Source organism: Microcaecilia unicolor, chromosome 2 (assembly GCF_901765095.1).
Source record: "Microcaecilia unicolor chromosome 2, aMicUni1.1, whole genome shotgun sequence".
NCBI lineage: Eukaryota > Metazoa > Chordata > Amphibia > Gymnophiona > Siphonopidae > Microcaecilia > Microcaecilia unicolor.
This window is the reverse complement of record NC_044032.1, coordinates 113126987-113146409: the sequence shown is the minus strand read 5'-3', so window position 1 is coordinate 113146409 and position 19423 is coordinate 113126987. Positions and strand designations below refer to the sequence as shown.

Genomic DNA, 19423 nt, shown 5'->3' with positions numbered 1-19423 from the left:
GAAGCAGTTTATTACATCTAGAAGTTCTCTCCCTGATGTTGTAACATTTACTAGTCAATATTGTGGGTAATTGAAATCACCCATTATAGTGCTGCCTGATTTGACAGCTTTCCCAATTTCTATACATTTCTTCACCTGTTTGTTCTATCTGGACAGTAGTACAGCCCTACAATACTCCTTCCCTTCACACATGGAATTTCTATGATGCCACACTGCTGTTTCATGTGGAATGTTTGACTTTATTCCCTCTAACATAGCATGACCCCCCTCTAATCTGATCCTCTATCATTGTTAACAGGGTACAAATCAGTGTCCCATTGTCCTCTTTCCACCAAGTCTGAATTATATCTACCTCATCATTTAGTGCTATATTCTAACTCTCCCATCTTTTTTAGGCTTCTAGTATTTGTATACAGGCACTTCAAATTGTGTTTCCTCAGATCTACAAGCTACTTAGAATTTGAAGGGGATCATGTGCATCCTTAATCCTGCTCTCTCATTAAGTACCCCTGGCTTACTTTCAACTTTGTTGAAACTTCTGAGATTCCTTGAATATCGTTCAAGTACTCCACACCAAACCATGCACTCCTGGGCAACTGTCAGCTCCCCCCCTCCCCATTTCTAGTTTAGAATCTGCTCTCCTTTTGAGTGCTAGCAGCCTGGTTCCATCGTGGTTAAGGAGTGCATCCTTTTGAAACCATCTTCCCCTTTCCCAGAATGTTGCTCAGTTAAATCCCTTATCCCTGAACCACTGTCAACCACGTTGAGACTTGAGCTCTGCCTGCCTTTTGGGTCTTGAATGTACAACCTGAAGCATTTCTGAAAGTGCTACTCTGGAGGATCTATACTTCAGCTTTCCACTAAAGCCTAAGTTTGGCTTCCAGAACCTCCCTCCCACATTTTGTGTCATTGGTACCCAAATGTACCAAGACAGCTGGCTCCTCCCAAGCACCATTTAAGATCCTGTCTAGGTGACCTGGGGTGTCTGCCACCTTTGCACTATGCAGGCAGGTGACCCTTGTCCACTAGCCACCCAGCTATCTGCATGCTTAATGGATTAAATCAAACTACAACAGCTGTCCTAACTTCCCCACCTAGCAGAAGTTTAGACATATCCTCAATGAGAGAGGATATATCACCTGGTTGGCAGGTCCTGGCTACAGGAGTACTTTCTACTTCAGGGTGAAGCTTTCCTAGGTGACCTACCCCCAAGGGAGCACAGGGGCTGCCAGGCTGGCGATGGGACTTCTCTACAATGTCCCTGTAGGTGCCTCAAGAGAAAAGACCTATTCTCCGAGAACTAGCTTTTTGCAGACACACATGCAACTTCTCACCAACTGGGAGAAAAATATGCTGCTGGACTGCATCTTATTTGAGTTAATACTTTAAAGCTTGGTAAGTATGTCTATTAGTGTTTTCTTCTTTGAATGTAAAAAGTACTAGAGAGTGAGCCTGTGAGGATGGGGCAAACTTTGTCCCCTGTCACTTTGGACTGTTAATGTTTGATGCAGATATTTTTATTTTTTGGAAAAAAAGCAGCAAACACGCTGGCCACAGCTAGCAAAATTTGCACAGGGGATCCTGTACATCCTGCTACCAGCACATCTTCTAACACGACATCTATTGCAGGAGGGATTGTGGAAGACCGAGCTAGACAATCCCAAGATTGTGGATGACATTCATCCACAGATTTAAAAAAAAAAAATCAATAGTGCTTCATAGGGCATACAAAACAGGTTGTATTTTGTACCCTGGGAATATTTAACAGGGTGGATTAGGATTCCTTGGGGTAGTAAGGGTAGAGGTGGTGGTGGGAGAGTTTATAGCTGCTAGTTTTTTTTTTTTTTTTTATTTGTAACTTAGACAAGAGCTGCACATCATACTGTTCCTTTTTATACATTTAATAAAAAGATGAATATAAAAAGCATTTGAGGCTTCTGCAGATGAGAACAGAACCTACAGAGATTGTGTGGGAAATGACGAACTACAGACATGGGGACTGTCACTCAAGCACTCTTCCCTTGTTATCCCAATTAGGACTGACTAGGAATGAAGAATTGTGGGTAGGATTGAAGACTTGGCCCTACTGCGCCTTCTAGAAGCTGTTTGTTGTAGGCTGTGGCAGAACTATTGAGCTAACTAAGTAATCAGATTGCCCTTAACCTTTGCAAATATTCTACTTCAACACCAATTCAGTCAGTAGCTGTGCTACCTCTGCAGCCAAAGAGTGGGAAATACTTAGAACAAAAGTGTTCTTCGGCTATTTCTATGGGAGAAAAAAAAAGGCTTCTCAAGTTGTACACTATGAGGCATATTTTCAAAGCACTTAGCCTCCCAAAGTTCCATAGAAACCTATGGAACTTAGCCTCCCAAAGTGCTTTGAAAATATGCCTCTATGTGAACTTGTTAATTTGTTCCCTCCCAAGACTGAACTAGGCTCTGCAGTGCCTGCTAGAGTATTAATGCTGTACTGCAAATAGACCCTTTCAAGCTGTGATTTGATTGCCCTTAACCTTCAAATCTACTTCAGGTCAGCAGCCCCAAGAACAGAATTAGAACAAATTTAAGCCCTTAGAAAGCCAGTAATCAGGCCTCTATCCACCAAGCTAGATACTGTGCAGGGTCCTTTATGGGAAGGCACTAGCCTTTGTTTCTAGTATTAGCCCCCAATAATTTTTTTGTCTTAGCTTCTTGGGTCTCTGGTCTAGTTCCTATTCCCCTCTACCATATCCAGCTTCACCTTTCATCCACTCAGATACCACTCTACTAGTCATCCACTGTGTCCACATTTTTTCCCTACTGCATGTTTTATTTCATGCCATTGCCACTGGCCTGTTGAGATGCTGCATTTCCTTCAATTTGATAAGTTGAAAGAAAATCATGGCAGGGCTAAGACTCCAAAGAGAAAAAGTTTCATGTTAAGTAAAAAAAATTTTTTTTTTAACTCAGACTTGCATGCAAGATGTAGTTACCTGCAGAAAACGATCAATAATGCCAACAGTCATAAACATGGTCTCCTGTAGTAGTTTGAATTTCATTTGAACTTGTACAAGCCAGTCAATTAGTATAGCTCTCATGTTTCCATTAATTTGTTGACCTTCCAGGTATCTTGGTTTAACAGCTTGTTCCTCCTATATTAAAAAAAAAAAAAAAAAGGAGTAGGAGTGAAGGGGTGAAATGGTAAGAGGTAATTGAATTTTAGCCCCTACAACTGCTTCAGGGAGGTAAAATGATGTATCTGAATTTTCATCGCACCAGATGAATCCGGGAACTGGTGGGTTAAGTCAGTTTACCAGCAGGTGGAGATTACTGAAGGCAGTGATGCCAGATGGCCAGCCCCTCTCTCAGTATGTCATTTGTAAGCAGTAACCAAAGCAAGATAAGAAAACATCCTCACTATTAAAACAGAGAACCAAACACTTGAATCAACTTCCACGTCCCCATATCTGTCTGAACTCTGCAAACAAAAGAACCCAGAAGGAAAACCATCTACTCCCCGTGTAAAACGAAAACAGTCTGAGCTAGGTAGGGATCCTGGATTCATATGCTGCGGTTAAAGGAAAGAAAACCAGGTAAGAAATTTTACTTTGTCACCTGCAGCAGATGAATCCAGGAACTGGTGGGATGTACCAAAGCAATCCCTAAGTAGGATGGGAAGCCAACACTCCTCTTCCCAGACACGTCTAATCTGTAATGCTTTGCAAAAATGACGGGATGCCCCCAAGTAGCCACCCGACAAATCTCTTGCAGAGATAAGGCAGATGCCTCCTATGCTCTAGTAGAATGGGCCTTCAGGGCCACTGGCCGTGTAACACACGCCGCCCCAATGGCCTCCTTAATCCATCAAGCAATGGAAGCCTTAGAAACCGCCTCCTCTCCTCGAGCCAGCCAAGAGCACAGATGATCCAAGCGATGAAATTAAGTTAGAAACCTGCAGGTAGCTAAACAAGGCTCTTGCACGTCCCAAGAAACGAAGTTACAACTCTTCCGGATAATCCTCTCTTCAAAAAAGATAAATAGCCTGACATGAAAAGCCGAAACCACGGCACTGTCCGAATTGACACTCCTGCTGCAGAAAACTGGGGAGGAAAAAACCCTCTGCAAGAGCTTGAATCTTTGAAAGCCTTCAAGCTGAAGTTATGGCCACCACCAAAAACACCATCTTAAGTGTAAGATCTTTCTCAGCGGCCTTGCTCAAAGGGTGGGGCCTGCAGGGCTTGCAGCACTAATTTCAAAAGCCACAATGGGCATGGCTGTTGTACAGGTCTGACAGCCCCATGTAGGAAAAGAACCACATCTGTGTCAGCTGCCAACAAGGAACTGTCCAGTTTCCCTCAAAAACAGGCTAGTGTAGCCACCTGAACTCAAAGGGAATTGTATGCCAATCCCTTTTGAAGGCTGTCCTGAAGGAACACCAAAATAACCGGAATGGATGCCTGGAAAGGTGACTTGGCATGCAGACCACACCATGCTGAGAAAGCTTTTTGCTTTCCACACCCATGTGTATGCTGTCAAAGTGGATTGCTTCCATGCCCCTAAAAGAGTGGCAATGACTGGTCCTGAAAATCCCTTCTTCCTCAGTTGCTGCCTCAATAGCCAGGGCATAAGACCAAAGCGGGAGGGATTTTCCATCTGGGCTGGTCTTTGATGCAGAAGATCCAGAGTCACCGGCAGTCGCAACAGTGGCTCTGAGAGCACCCGAATGAGGTCTGCATATTTATAAATGACCTGGAGATGGGAATAACTGAATAACTATCAGCAAATTACCAAAGTCAAGTCAAGTCTCGGGAGGATTGTAAAAAAAATTACAAGCGGACCTTACGAGACTGGGCGTCTAATGGCAGATGTTTAATGTGAACAAGTGCAAAGTGATGCATGTGGGAAAGAGGAACCCAAATTATACTTATGTCATGCAAGGTTCCACGTTAGGAGTCATGGCCAAAGAAAATTTCTCCAAAAGAAATATTAAAATATATGAAGGACATACTTTCAATTCCTTTGCTACAGTATATTACCTACCAGTAAAGGTAGGAGAAGCACATGAGTTTTCAGACTGCCCCTTGGATGTGTCAGCACTATTAGAGTGACTCAGAAAAAGTTATTCCTTCAACACTGATAGCTACTGTAGTTCTAGCACCTGACAAGGTGTGGATGATGAAACTTCAAAAACAGAAATAAGACTTTTGGATTAAAAATAAGGATATTCCACGATGTGTCGAGACCCAAAAAAGAATTTCTACATAGACCTGGAGTCCAACAGTTGGGAGCTTCCTTCTTTCTGTACTATCCATGCAAATGTATAGTTAGATATCAAGCAATTAAATATGTTTTCTTTGAACCAACACATCTCACTGAGTTCCTAGCTACCAGGAGAATTGGACAAAAGAGTCCTAATATGAAGAAAATTCTAGTAGCTATGCAGGTTTCTTTTTGCTTAATGTAATTTCCTAGTTTACTCCAAAAGTAAATCTTGAATCATATACTGTGGACTTGTGCAGTGGAATATATAAATAATGAAGCTTAATTAGTATTCATTATTTTTTCCTTCTATTTTCTTTTTTGTAAAATGAATATTTTATTTCAACTGCTTTTCCAAAGCGTTTTTGCTTGAATTGTAAGTTTGAAATTATAAATAAAATGGGTGCAGAGAAGGGCAACAAAAATGATAAAGGGGATGGGAAGACTTCCCTATGAGGAAAGGTTAGGGCGGCTAGGGCTCTTCAGCTTGGAGAAAAGGCGGCTGAGGGGAGATACGATAGAGGTCTATAAAATAATGAGTGGAGTTGAACAGGTAGATGTGAAGCGTCTGTTCATGCCTTCCAAAAATACTAGGACTAGGGGCATGCGATGAAGCTACAATGTAGTAAATTTAAAACGAATCCGAGAAAATCTCACTCAACGTGTAATTAAACTCTGGAATTTGTTGCCAAGAGAGTGGTAAAGGCAGTTAGCTTAGCAGAGTTTAAAAAAGGTGGACGGCTTCCTAAAGGAAAAGTCCATAGACAGTTAAATGGACTTGGGGAAAATCCACTATTTCTGGGATAATCAGTATAAAATGTTTTGCACATTTTTGGGATCTTGCCAGGTATCTGACTTGGATTGGCCACTGTTGGAAACAGGATGCTGGGCTTGATGGACCTTTGGTCTTTCCCAGTATGGCAATACTTATGTACTTATGGACACTGGGGCCAATCTGGGCCAACCCACTCACATCAAGAGTCACTCGCTAGATGCTCTTAAATTCTCCACTGACCATAGCTTCATTATATCCAATATTAATTGGTCTCACCATTACAAAGCTTTCCTAACCTTACAATGGCGTAAAAAGGGTCAGTCCAAATCACATGACCCTATAACGATCTTCACCAGAGGAAGAATTGATGATTAGACATATCTATGCCAATAACCGTCAACAACTTAACTCAGATCTCTTCCTTACTATATGGGATAATAGATGCAAAATGATTTGACAAAATTGCACCACTACACTCCAAAGACTTATGTAAACGCAACCCCTCACCATGACAACAATTTACTGAAAAACCCGAAGTCAACCAGAAAACTTGAAAAAGCATGGAGCAAATCAAAAGGATAGCCTTAACTTTATAATGCATGGAAACAATCACAAAAGGAACTACAAATATGCCAAAGAGATCCATTATACACAAAAAAAAAAAAAAAAAAAAAAAAAAACTCCTAACAGATCCAGTAACAACTTCACCTTCAAACTGTCCTTCAGCTGACCAATTACTACTACTATTTAACATTTCTAGAGCTCTACCAGGATTATGCAGTGCTGTACAAAAAACAAAGGACAGTTCCTGCTCAAAGGAGCTTACAATCTAATTAGCTAAATACTTCAAAGACAAAATCACCAATCGATTCTCAAGACAAATTCTACTGCAGACACCTTTCTTGATGAACTGGACCCTGGATTTGATAAAGTACCGGCAGACCAATATTGAACCAATTTTACCCTCCTTACCACTAGGTCACTAAAACCATCTCTAAACTCTCCAGGTCTTATTGCCAACTTGACCCTTGTCCCAACTATCTTTTGGGAGGTGCTCCAACATGTTATTTCAGATCTCACCACCCACTTAAACTTCCTACTTCAGTGAGGCTCCTTCACCAGAGATGGCAATATATTACTAACACCTATACCAAAAAACCTGCAAATGATATTGCCAACTACTGTCCAATTGCCTCCATCCCTCTAATCACAAAACTGATGGAAACAGTGATCTTGCAACTCCCGAATATATTCAGAAATTCTCCATCCTGCACGTCACAAGTCGGGTTTTCGTTCCCATAGCACTGAAACTGTTACCTTTATATCCAAATTCAAATAGCAACTGGAAACCATAGCCTTCTCCAGCGCTTTGACATGGTTGATCATACTATCCTAACTTCTGGACAAACTTGGTATCGGTGGCAATATCAACTGGATAAAAAGCTTTACCACCACAAAATCTTACCAAGTCAAAGGAACTACAAACATATCTTCCCCATGGTCATCTGAATGCGGGGTACTGCAGGATCTCTGCTTTCCCCAATATCATGACTCTTCAACCTTATGATTCCCCTAGCCAAACATACTACTTTCTAAAGCGCTACTAGGGTTACGCAGCGCTGTACAATTTAACATAGGACAGTCCCTGCTCAAAGAGCTTACAAATGTATAGTCAGTCAAAATTTCCTGAAAGGTATAAAGGTTAGGTGCCGAAAGCAACATTGAAGAGGTGGGCTTTGAGCAAGGATCTGAAGATGGTTAGGGAGGGGGCTTGGCATAGGGGCTCAGGAAGTGTATTCCAAGCATAGGGTGAGGTGAGGCAGAATCTGGAGTTGGCGGTTGTGGAGAAGGGTACTGAGAGGAGGGATTTGTCCTGTGAGCGGAGGTTTCGGGCGGGAACGTAAGGGGAGATAGGTAATGAGGGGCTGCAGATAGAGTGCATTGGTTCAGGCGGAATATAAGACGTGCAGCAGAATTCTGAACGGATTGAAAGGGGGATAGATGGTTAAGTGGGAGGCCAGTGAGGAGTAAGTTGCAGTAGTCAAGGCAAGAGGTAATAAAAGCGTGGATGAGAGTTCAGGTGGTGTGTTCAGAGAGGAAAGGGCGAATTTTGCTGATGTTAAGAGGAAGAAGCGACAGGCCTTGGCTGTCTGCTGGATATGTGCAGAGGAGAGGGAGGAGTCAAAGATGACTCCAAGGTTGTGGGTGTTAGAGAGTGGAGGAATAAGTGGGTTTTGGTGGAAAGACGATAAGCTCGGTCTTGGCCATGTTCAGTTTCAGGTGGCGGTTTGGACATCCATGCAGCAATGTCGGATAAGCAGGCTGATACCTTGGCCTATGTCTCCACGGTGATGTCTGGTGTGGAGAGATACAGCTGGGTGTCATCAGCATAAAGATGATACTGGAAACCATGAGATGAGATCAGTGAGCTCAGGGTAGAGGTGTAGATTGAAAAAAGGGGTCCAAGGATAGATCCCTGGGGAACTCCAACAGAGAGCGGGATGGGGTGGAGGATGATCCATGAGTGTACTCTGAAGGTGCGGTGGGAGAGATAGAACCAGGAAAGGACAGAGCCCTGGAACCCAAATGAGGACAGTGTGGCAAGAAGTAAATCATGATTGACTGTCGGATAGATTGAGGATGTAGTGGCGGCCTCTGGATTTGGCAAGGAACAGGTCATTACAGACTTGAGTGCTGATGGGATCAGAGGAACAAGTTGTGCATTTCGAGGAGTAAAGAAGGCAGGCGGTTTCCTCCTCGGTGATATCAGGAAAAAAGGAGAAAGTTGGTTGGTTGAGGGAGAGGGTTGAAGGGTGAAGAGGAGGAGGTGGCTTGGTAGTGAATTCAAGGTTGATTTTTGCACCTTGGCCTTAATCCCCTTATCTATGCTGACGATGTCACTATATTTATCCCCTTTAAATCCAATCTGAAATCTCCGATAAAATAAATATAGGCATGACCACCCTAACCTCTTAGGCTAATGCTTTCAAGATGAAATTAAACAGTCTAGTCCTTCCATCTCAATACTCTCCACTTCTCCCGACTACTTAGAGAACCACAGACACTAAACTCTCCATATGACAACCTAAAAATACTTGGGAGTAACGATTGATAATCATTTGAAAACCATGCTACATTCCATCACAAAAAAAAAGTTAATACAATGTGGATTTTTAAACGAGTGAAATCATACCTTCCCCTGGACTCCTTTTGGAACCCAGTACAATCCATAGTACTCATGCACGCAGATTACTGCAACAGTGTTTTCTTAGGATGCAAGACCCTAATCCTGAAGAAACTTCAGACTACCCCAAACACGGCAGCCAGACTTATCTATGGCAAGTCTAGATTTGGCAGCACAACACCTCTGAGAGAAGCTTCATTGGCGCCCCATCAGAGAAAGAATTTTAAAAGTCCACACTCTTGATTCATAAGATCATATATGGAGAATCCCTTAACTTGACCTCCCAACCAGAAAGATTTATACTTGCCTCAATTTACACTTTCAATTGCAAAAGGTATTAAATACAAGACCTCCTATGCATCCAGTTTCTCCTTTTTGGGCAGCCAGCTTTGGAAAGCTCTGCCAAGATCCAGCTGAACAATCAACGACCATCTACCATTCAAAAAAATGTTGAAGACCTGTCTCTAAGAAAGCTTACCCTAATGACCCAACTTAACTTTAAGCCCACCCACATGATTCCTGCCCCAACGATTAAAGCTTTGACCATGTCAAGCTCGTTATGCTCATTCCTCAATCTCTTCCTCTCCATCCTTACCCCTCCCAATCTCTTCTCCTTTTGCTCATCCTATCTTTGTTTACCTCTCCATGCTCAATTTACATATCCCCAAAACCCTACTACAACTTGTAACATTCTCCTTCAAGACTTTGTAATTTTATTTACTATGTAAGCTGGATTGAACCTGCTATGTGTGGGAAAGCGCGGGGTACAAATGTAATAAAATAAATCTAGAGCTACTAGAATGACCGGCCCCCCCCGATACCACCCTACACGGAATAGAATCCTCCCTATCACAGGCCACGGAGGAAAAACACAGCGGTTTGTTCTGGCCAGGGCTGAAAAGCGTCTAATCCTGCGGTTCCGGGCTGTCTTTTGTGACTGAATAACTGGGAAACTTGGCATGGCAAGCTGTGGCCATGAGATCCATCACTGGCATTCCCCAATGCTGACAGATCAGATGAAAATGCCCAAATCCAACAGCATCCACTCTGCTGCGTCCAAAAGATTCCAGCTGAGAAAATCCGCTTGAACATTGTCCTGACCCACAATGTGTGCTGCTGACAAAGAGCATGTGCTTCTGCCCACACCAGACAAGATGCTTCCTCTGCCAGGGGAAGACTGCGAGTTCCTCCCTGCCGATTGATGTAGGCCACCGTCATGGTCTGAACATGAACTGCCTGACCTTGCAGAAGGTCTTGAAAACTCAGCACATTCACAACTGCTCACAACTCCAGGCAATTTATCGGCCAAGTTGCTTCGAGTGGTGTCCCAAGATCCCTGGGCTACCTGATGTAGACAATGGGCCCCCCACCCTGCAAGACTGGCATCTGTCACGACCACCACCCAATTGGGAGAAGCCAGAGGAATGCCCTTCTGTAAATTAGCTGGCCAGAGCCACCACACAAGACTGTCCCTGGCTCGACCAAGGAAGGCGCCACTGATAATCTATTGACGTTGGTGACCATTTGCTCAAAAGGAAGATCTGAAGAGGCTGAATGCGAGCCCTCGCCCACGGAATGACCTCTTAAGGTTGCTGTCATGGAACTGAGGACCTGAACAGTCCCACAGGTTTGAGCGCGATGACTCAAGGCCCGGACTTGGGAAAGTAACTTGGTCCTCCGACCCCCGGGGAGAAACACCTTCCCCTGCTTCATATCAAATTGCACTCTGAGGTACTCCAGGCTTTAAGAGCCAGATGACGTCCATATTGACCACCCAACCTAAGGATTATAGGACTGCAATCATGCAGTGTGACCACTCGACTCGTCCGCTGTCGTTGCCTGAATTAGCGAGATGGGGACCCAAATCCCCTCCTTCCACAAAAATACTGCCACCACCACAACCTTTGAGAAGGTGTGTGGGGCAGTGGCCATTCTGAAAGGGCCCGAAGTGCTGCTGACCCAGCACCGCAAATCTGAGAAAAATCACTGATGAGGCTGCCAAATGGGAATGTGCAGGTAACCTTGTAGCAAATCTAGAGCTGTCAAAAACTCGCCTGGTTGAACAGCAGCAAACACTGTTCTCCATGCGGAAGTGTCCAACTTGTAATAACTGGTTTACATGCCTGAACTCAATAGGTCGAAGCGCCCCTCCTTTCTTTGTAACCATAAAGATGGAGTACTGGCCTGTGCGCCGCTCGAGGGGGACAGGCACAATAGTGTCTATCCGCAGAAGGTCTCAAACATTGCAGAACAGCTGTCCTCTTGGCCTGCAATATACAGCGTCAAAAAAAAAAAAATCTGATGGGAGAGAAGAATTCTAGCTTGTAGCCTTCCTGCACCAGAGGACCCACTGGCCCAAAGTAATTCTGGCCCACTCTGGAAGAAAGACAGCTGACCACCGATCTGCTCTCCTCCTGAGTGGACCTGTGCCCCATCATTGGGTGGCTCGAGGAGCCCCGTGTGTGTTGGAGGGGGGGGTCCGGCTGGATGTTTCTCGTTGCAAAAGGAATAACACTGATCAAAACGAGGACGCTGAAAGGCAGAGTTAGACCGTCCTGGCCAATACGGTTGAGTCTCTCTGAAATGAGACCTCGAAGTTCCCTGCCTGGAACCAGACCTGGGCCTATCCTCCAGGAGATGCTGAGATTTGGAATCTCCAAATCTTTAGCAATATTTTCTAGGTCCTCCCCAAAAAGCAATTCCCCCGGTAAGGCAATTTAATAAGCTGCTGCTTAGAGGCCATATCTGCGGCCCAATGACGGAGCCGCCAAGGAGACAGCCAAAGCCATGAGCTTGGCCAAAGCATGGACCAAGTCATACAAGGCATATGCCAAGTACACCGGGCCTATCAGACTCTGAGACCAAATCCATGACAGAGTAGTCTTTAGTGACCGCCATCACTAGGGCATCTACCTTAGGCAGAAGTACACCAAACTACTGAAACCAGATACAACCGGACATAGTCCTGGTCACTTTCAGCCAGCCGGGTCTGCCCACTGGGCTGAAATCAACTTCTATAGCTTCATGCACCAGAAAGGCCTAAGAAGGCTGCCTGGTACTGGTCATCTTGGGGTTGACCGCCTGAGAAGCAGGGACCTCCCAGGTCCTCTATTTAAGGCTTCCAGCACCCGAGAGAGTACTCCTCCTTATGAAAAATCCTCACAGCCGAAGAGTCCTCTGCCTGGTCAGTAAGGACAGTCCTCCACCTCATCTAGCCTGGTCTGCTCAGATAGAGCCACCACAGGAGGCTGCAGGCAATTGTACTATGGACCCCTACTCAGAACCCAAAAACTACGCTTTTTAAAGGGATAAATCCTCTGGGGAAAAGCCCAATATCCCCTGGCTACCACCAGACCCCCCCCCCCCAAGAGGTTCAATGCCAGAAGCTGCGGGGGGCTCCCTCAAGTCCTGCCAAGTCAGCATATCGGAACACCTCTTAAGACCACTACCATCTGTCCCCGTACACAACCCTGCAGCACTTACCCACAGCCAGGAAAAGCACAGGACCTGCAACACAAGCGAGGAGAAATGCTCTGACTCCAACCCCAGGAAGGGCTCAGCCAGCCAGGAAAGACAGCTCCCCCCCCCCCCCCCCCCCCCCCCCCGTTTTGGCTTTTTTTTGTTTTTTTTTTTTAATTTATAGTAAGGAAAACAGCAAAAGCCTGTTCAGAGGGAATTTGAGGTGAAGCAGGGATCCAGAATCTGGGTATGCTCCCAAAAGGGGACACCTTCAGTCCACCATCCCCAGCTGCACCCTCAGAAGCCTTGGATCCAGGAGCTGGAGAAAAGCTGTCCACCACCTGCTGTAGAAAGAGAAACTGAAGGCAGTGATCAGCCCCTAACTTATCTCCACCTGCTTGTAGACAAGACTAACTCACCAGTTCCTGGATTAGTCTGCTGCAGGTGACAAGGAATGTGGCATTAGGTTTTTTTTTTGCCATGTGTCAAATGGCTTGAAGAAATAGTACCTGAGAAAGCAATACCAACCTCAAGGGTTCTCATGTATTTGTAGATGTCCTTCACATACTCGCTGCAAAACATTGGGTTGTCATCCTCTGCATCTACATCTTTAACTTGTAGTAAGACATCAGAAAAAGCCTGGCACAGTTCTTCCTCTTGAAGACATCCAGATGTTTCCATTGGAGTTGGGGACTGAGGTTCAATCTACAAGGAAAATTTCAGAACTTGACAATACAATTTGTACTAGTAAGCATGCAAGAGTGCACACTTCTTACTTTCACCTGATCTTGTGTACCTCAAGTTTACAACATTGCAGCATCTGTGGCTAACCTGGTAAGATGGAATATGAATGGTTATTTGGATTTTGCTCACATCTTTTCAGTGGTAGCTCAAGATGAATTACATTCAAGTACACTGGGTATTTTTTTTTTGTTACATTTGTACCCCACGCTTTCCCACTCATGGCAGGCTCAATACGGCAATGGAGGGTTAAGTGACTTGCCCAGAGTCACAAGGAGCTGCCTGTGCCGGGAATCGAACTAAGTTCCCCAGGACCAAAGTCCACCACCCTAACCACTAGGCCACTCCTCCACTCGTGAGGCTCAATTTAAGTTTGTACCTTAAGCAACTGAGGGTTAAATGACTCACTTAAGACAAGGAGCAGTAGTGGGAATTGAACCAGGTACTTCTGAATGTCAAGACCAACATCACAAGAATGCTACCTGGTGGCCAGATTGCAGTCTTGATAGACAGACTTCCCAGGTGCCATGAACACTAGCCAGCCTAAAACTGAAGATCTGAACAGGAAAGATGAGTAGATGTGAATTCAGGCTCAAGGCAGAAGATCTTAGCCCAATTATGATCTGCTCCTAGGTTTGAGTAGCCAGGCAGCAAAGACCTACCTGGATGTTACACTATATAATCATACTCTGCTCATTCAAGAGAAACCGAGAATCAAGTATTGCTGTCAGTGTTTAAGCATCACAAAGTGAATTCAAAATCAATACAAGAAAAGGTGTGTACAGACCTCAAGTGTATATATGCTATGGCATTTTGAATATGTGATTAGTACCTTTCAAGTGACACTGTAAATTAGTGGAATTATGGCATTCTAATTCGCACAATTAGTAGTTCAGTGTCTGAAGCACTTGAACACATTATAGACAAACATGAGTATGACTTTTGGGGAGGTTTTTCAGACCAGTGATTACTTTCTCAACTGAGGGCTGCAAGAAAAAGTTGCAGATACACCATCTTTTTAAAAAGTTTTAATGAAAAATAACCTTAATTCAAGTCAGAGCTGGTATAGCATGACATCCAAAGTAGTACCTTGAACATGTTTAGTGACAACCCTTGATAATTTTTTCCCCACATTAGTTCTTTTAAAACCCTACCTTTACTTCCTCTTGGACTGGTTTCACTTCTTTCACAGGTTCAGCCACCTTATCTGTTTTTGTTGATTTTTTAATAGGCACCTTTTCTGGTATTTTTTCCTATAAGTAAAAATAGAAAAAAAAAAGTTAATGGTGCTGCCTAAATTATATCAGATTAAGACCAAGCCTAAATTATATCAGATTAAGACCAACTGCTTTCTTACCTTTTTTGAAGGCACTTTAGCTACACAGGCTTTGTTCCCAATGTCTCCCAATGCAGTCCTGGATCTTAAAGCTGGTTTTGAAACAGCTCGCTTGCCTGCCATAGCCATATTGTTCTCAGCATTCGCCTGCATATTCTAACAAAAGATAAATATATTGCTAATCAGATTAGAAGTCAACACCTAGCCACCCAGCTGGTGTTACCCCACAGTCAGTCACTTAGAGGGCCTATCCCCAGCTCAGGTCAGCCTGCACCTACCTGCTGCTTGTGCTCTACCTAGCACTCTTCTCCCACTGACTGGATCACAACCACCTCTGGGTAGTCTCCCGCTCAAAATTCTCTCCCGTGATTGCTAGATTACTGGGGCAACACTCCCAGAGGCCCCAGTTCCCAGAAAGCACTCACAGACCCAACACAAACAACCATGATTCTATCAGTAGAGACAGAGGCAATAAACTAAATATTGTTTTATTGTCTAAGATTTAATGGTATTTATTCAGGATCAAGGAAAACCCAACAGCACACAACAAAATCAAGAAGTTACATAACAAAAAACCATGATCCTTTTTGTATTGTTTATGATACCCCTCCCACCTATCAACCCCATTTTCTGTTCAATTTTGTTGAATATTCAAAATCCCCCCCCCCCTTACCTGAACCTTGTCAGACTACTAAAATGGCTGGTGTCTGGACATCACTCCAGGCCATCTTGGGAAGGATAACATCCAATACTATTATTCCCTCCCTACCCCAGCTATTAACTCTGGAAATAGTTGGGGTCCCAGAAAACAAGGCAAGCGATCTGCAAAATCCAATGTGGAAAACAAACTGGCAGATCAATATAATATCCAAACCACTTTATTGAAGATACCATATGCAAGACAAATGCCCGACACAGGCCGTGTTTCGCCCAACAATAGGGCTGCGTCAGGGGCTAATCTTCATTAAATGACAGCGGTAGTAAATCATATATCAAGGCAAGGATAAAAGGAATTTCCTTTATAAAAAAAAAAAAAACAGCAAAAGCAGCATAAACCAGCGTGTTCTCTGACGCCAAATGCTCGATGAGCAGTCTTATCAAAAGGTGGAAAAAAAACACGCTGGTTTATGCTGCTTTTTTTTTTTTTTATAAAGGAAATTCCTTTTATCCTTGCCTTGATATATGATTTACTACCGCTCTCATTTAATGAAGATACAGATTAGCCCCTGACGCAGCCCTATTGTTGGGCGAAACACGGCCCGTGTCAGGCATTTGTCTTGCATACGGTATCTTCAATAAAGTGGTTTGGATATTATATTGATCTGCCAGTTTTCCACTCTGAAAATAGTTTACATAACCGTACTTACTAAGGTAACTGAAACCTATTCGGTACAGCACTTCTAAGCTTTATGGGAGATACTATGCAAAGGGAGTCTCTGCTTGTATCCAAGGCTTTAAGTATGCACTTAATGCATAAGCTTTTCTAAGAAGTAAATGGGAATTTTATCTGAAATCCCATATGCCTCCCATTTATTCAGCAAAACTCCCACACAAGAATATACTACATGCCGACCAAAAGGAATCCCTAAATCTGATGGAAGTGGCAACACTTGGATGCCACTACATTGCCAAAAAAAATGAAAGGTACTGTCCCCCTGCTGACTACTTTGTGTGCCAGGCTGCCTTTCAGTGCTAGCACTGAAGGCAGAAAAGAAACAGGGTACTGAAAGCAGCCCTTGCCCTAGGGTGCCATTTTATTAGCAATACCCATGTTAAATATGCAGGTTAGCATCAAAGCCTAGTGGCCCATAGAGTTTACACTTGTAAACTACAAGCCACCAGGTTTTTTTTTCCTAGCTCATTTGCACAGGAACTTTACACACCTCTGGTACACTACTTCCCAGTGGTGCGGCTACAGGTGGGGACCCAGGGCAGAGGCCCACCCTGTCTGGCCTCCAAACCAATTCAGTAGCTGCCTCACTCCTCTCCTCCACCCTTGGACTTTGCATCCCCCCCCCCCCCAGCGCAGCAATTTTCACAGCAGCGATGCAATCTGCTGCATGTGCGAAACTTGCAGTATTCCCTTTGTCATATCCCACCCTCGATGTCGCTTCTTGTTTCCTCTCTGGCATAATGTGGCAGAGGGAAGCCTGCAGGGCTGGTGCAGGAAGCAGACATACATCACTGCCATTGCTGCTGTTGAAAGTATTAAGGTATGTGTGTTTCAGAGAAGTATTAGGCTGTGCGGGGGGGGGGGGGGGGGGATTTTAGAAGGCCCACCCCTCTAAACTAAAACAGGTCTGGCTACTCTACAACATGGAAAGCTCCATTGTGTCCACCTTTGTCACCAGGCAAGCTTAGCGGACATTTTCAATTAGGATCCCAGCCATCTTGATGTGGAGGCTTCCACATCCATGGTAGACGTATACCAGCAGAAGATCTGAAGGGCCCGAGGACTATCAACTGCAGCAGTGGTATGGACAGGAACAAACAAGGCCACAATCAATAGCCTTTTCAACCAGCAGTTTTTGGGTCAGAAAAGGAATGGAAGGACACATCTAGATATTTATCCCCCCCCCCCCCCCCCCCCCCAAAAATTCATTTTGCACACCAACCATACTTAAAGGTTGTATGCTGCTTACACCATACATTTTTCAACTGGAAACAATAGCTTGTTAACAATGTGAAAGTCTAGACTAAGAAATAGCCACATGCTCTTTCACTCATTTGGGACATGCTCTTTCACTCATTTGGAGTACCAAGTACTAGTTCTCTCTATGCCTACTCCCTGTCCCTTTCAGCTGAAGTACCAGCACAGCAGCTTTCTGTTATCTTCCACTAGTATGCACCATCCTTATACTACATTAGTACAAGTTACACATCAGAAGCAGCTCAATGTTAAGCATTTTAACAGCATAAGCACGGGCAACCAGCACATCTCACACTGCCCTAAGGCAGATCTACATGTTGGGAGGAGGGGAGTAGAGAGAGAAAGAGGATTATAATATAGCTAGCTTAAGATCATTAAGCTGACTATTTTTGTTGACCTCTATTATGGTACTCATGCTCATTAACTGCCACTATAACTTGGAGAACAAGCTTTTAAAAAAAGTTCTCATTGGAGAGCTTCTCTAAGTCACTTAACCACAGCCTAGTTTTATAGGGCATTTGGTGCCAGATATTACTGGTTTATGACACCAGAACTAGGGCTTAATATCTGGGGAAATGGCCTGAAACAGTTCCACCGCTTTTCAGAATCCAGAACAGTTGGGCTGTTGCTTAAACCTGGAACAGAGCTGAGAACAGTTATTCTACTCCCTAATTCAGCTCATCTTCTCGTGCGCCGACAGCCATTCCCTACCCCAGCTCCATTGCCTTTTTGTGTACAAATTAAGCCTCGACCAAAACCAGTCGTACAATTTTGTGCCTTAAAATAATTAGGACGTCTCAACACTTCGGACATTAAGTGCTATATTTCAGCTGCACAGACAATAAATCGAATCTCTTGGAAACATAGGACACCATCTCCCAAGCAACCAGTAGCATGTGAATCGGGAGGCCAATACAGCAGAGCCCAAATCAGTCTGGGGAGGGTTCTACAAAGCATGCAAGAACTGATGCTTCAGGCGTAGAATCCAAGCATTCATTACATACAGACCCCAAGAACTAGGGAGCACAAATATCAGCCACATCTTCGAAGAACCCACTCCCATAACAGGCAGATTCAAAAGAGAAATTGTAAATACAAAGCAAGACGTTAGCCTCACCCGGGTAACACGGAGCGACATGATGATGTACACGCACAGCAGCCGCACCGCTAGAACAAGACAAGAATAGCAGTACACTGACTGTCTGTCTCTACAGCCTAGTATATCCACTGCAGCCACGCCTCGAGTTTAAATCTCGCACGCCTTCCTTCCTATTCGCTCCTTCATGCTGCTCTGTATCTTCCTATTGGTTGTCGGGTATTCCACATTGAATGCGTTCCCAAGGTGACGAAGCCCTTTACTTCCGTTGCTTTTTTTTTCTTTAACAAAGCTTTATTAAGAGGTGCAAACTGCAAACAGATGACAGTTTTCACAAAAAAAGCAATTATGACACTTATGCCAATATCATAGCTGCCAAGGGGGCCCAGTTTTTGAGGGAGATTTTAATACATAGTAACATAGTAGATGACGGCAGAGAAGGACCTGCACGCTCCATCTAGTCTGCCCAATAAGATAAATTCATATGTGCTACTCTATGTGTATATTATTATTATTATTATTATTTGTAGCATTTGTATCCCATATTTTCCCACCTATTTGCAGGCTCAATGTGGCTTACATTTGCCGTAGTGGCGATTGCCATTTCCGGACTACAGAGTTGGACATGGTTTTACATTCAAGTGCGAACATACATATTAGAAGAATACATTGTAATCTTGCGTAGGTGTCAGCATTATGTTGTTGCTCAGGTATCGACATTAGGATGAGAGTGATAGTGTTTGGCAGTGAGGTTAGTCAGCATTATGTGGTTATATAGTAATCGATTTTAGATTAGAAGTGGTATTGTTTGTTCATTAAGAGCATTGAGGTTACTCGGTCGTGTGGTTAAGGTCGATCCAGTCTTATTCTTCATTCTTATTGTTTAGTAATTAGGAAGGTTGTTTATTGTATGCCTTCTTGAATAAGTCAGTTTTCAATAGTCT

The 19423-nt window shown here is 43.9% G+C and overlaps 1 protein-coding gene across 1 annotated transcript in view; it reads right to left on the bottom strand.

Moving 5' to 3' along the window:
* Positions 1–18614, bottom strand: part of CCNB1 (cyclin B1) — a 52973-nt gene extending 34359 nt beyond the window's left edge. Inside the window, exons 1-5 of the mRNA XM_030193219.1 lie at positions 18501–18614; positions 14755–14889; positions 14552–14650; positions 13185–13361; positions 2973–3131 (exon numbers count right to left, since the gene is read on the bottom strand). Of these exons, the coding sequence (XP_030049079.1) occupies positions 2973–3131; positions 13185–13361; positions 14552–14650; positions 14755–14889; positions 18501–18521 (591 nt within the window). The 5' untranslated portion in view covers positions 18522–18614. The remainder of the gene's footprint in view (positions 1–2972; positions 3132–13184; positions 13362–14551; positions 14651–14754; positions 14890–18500) is intronic.
* Between the last annotated feature and the right edge of the window lie 809 nt (positions 18615–19423).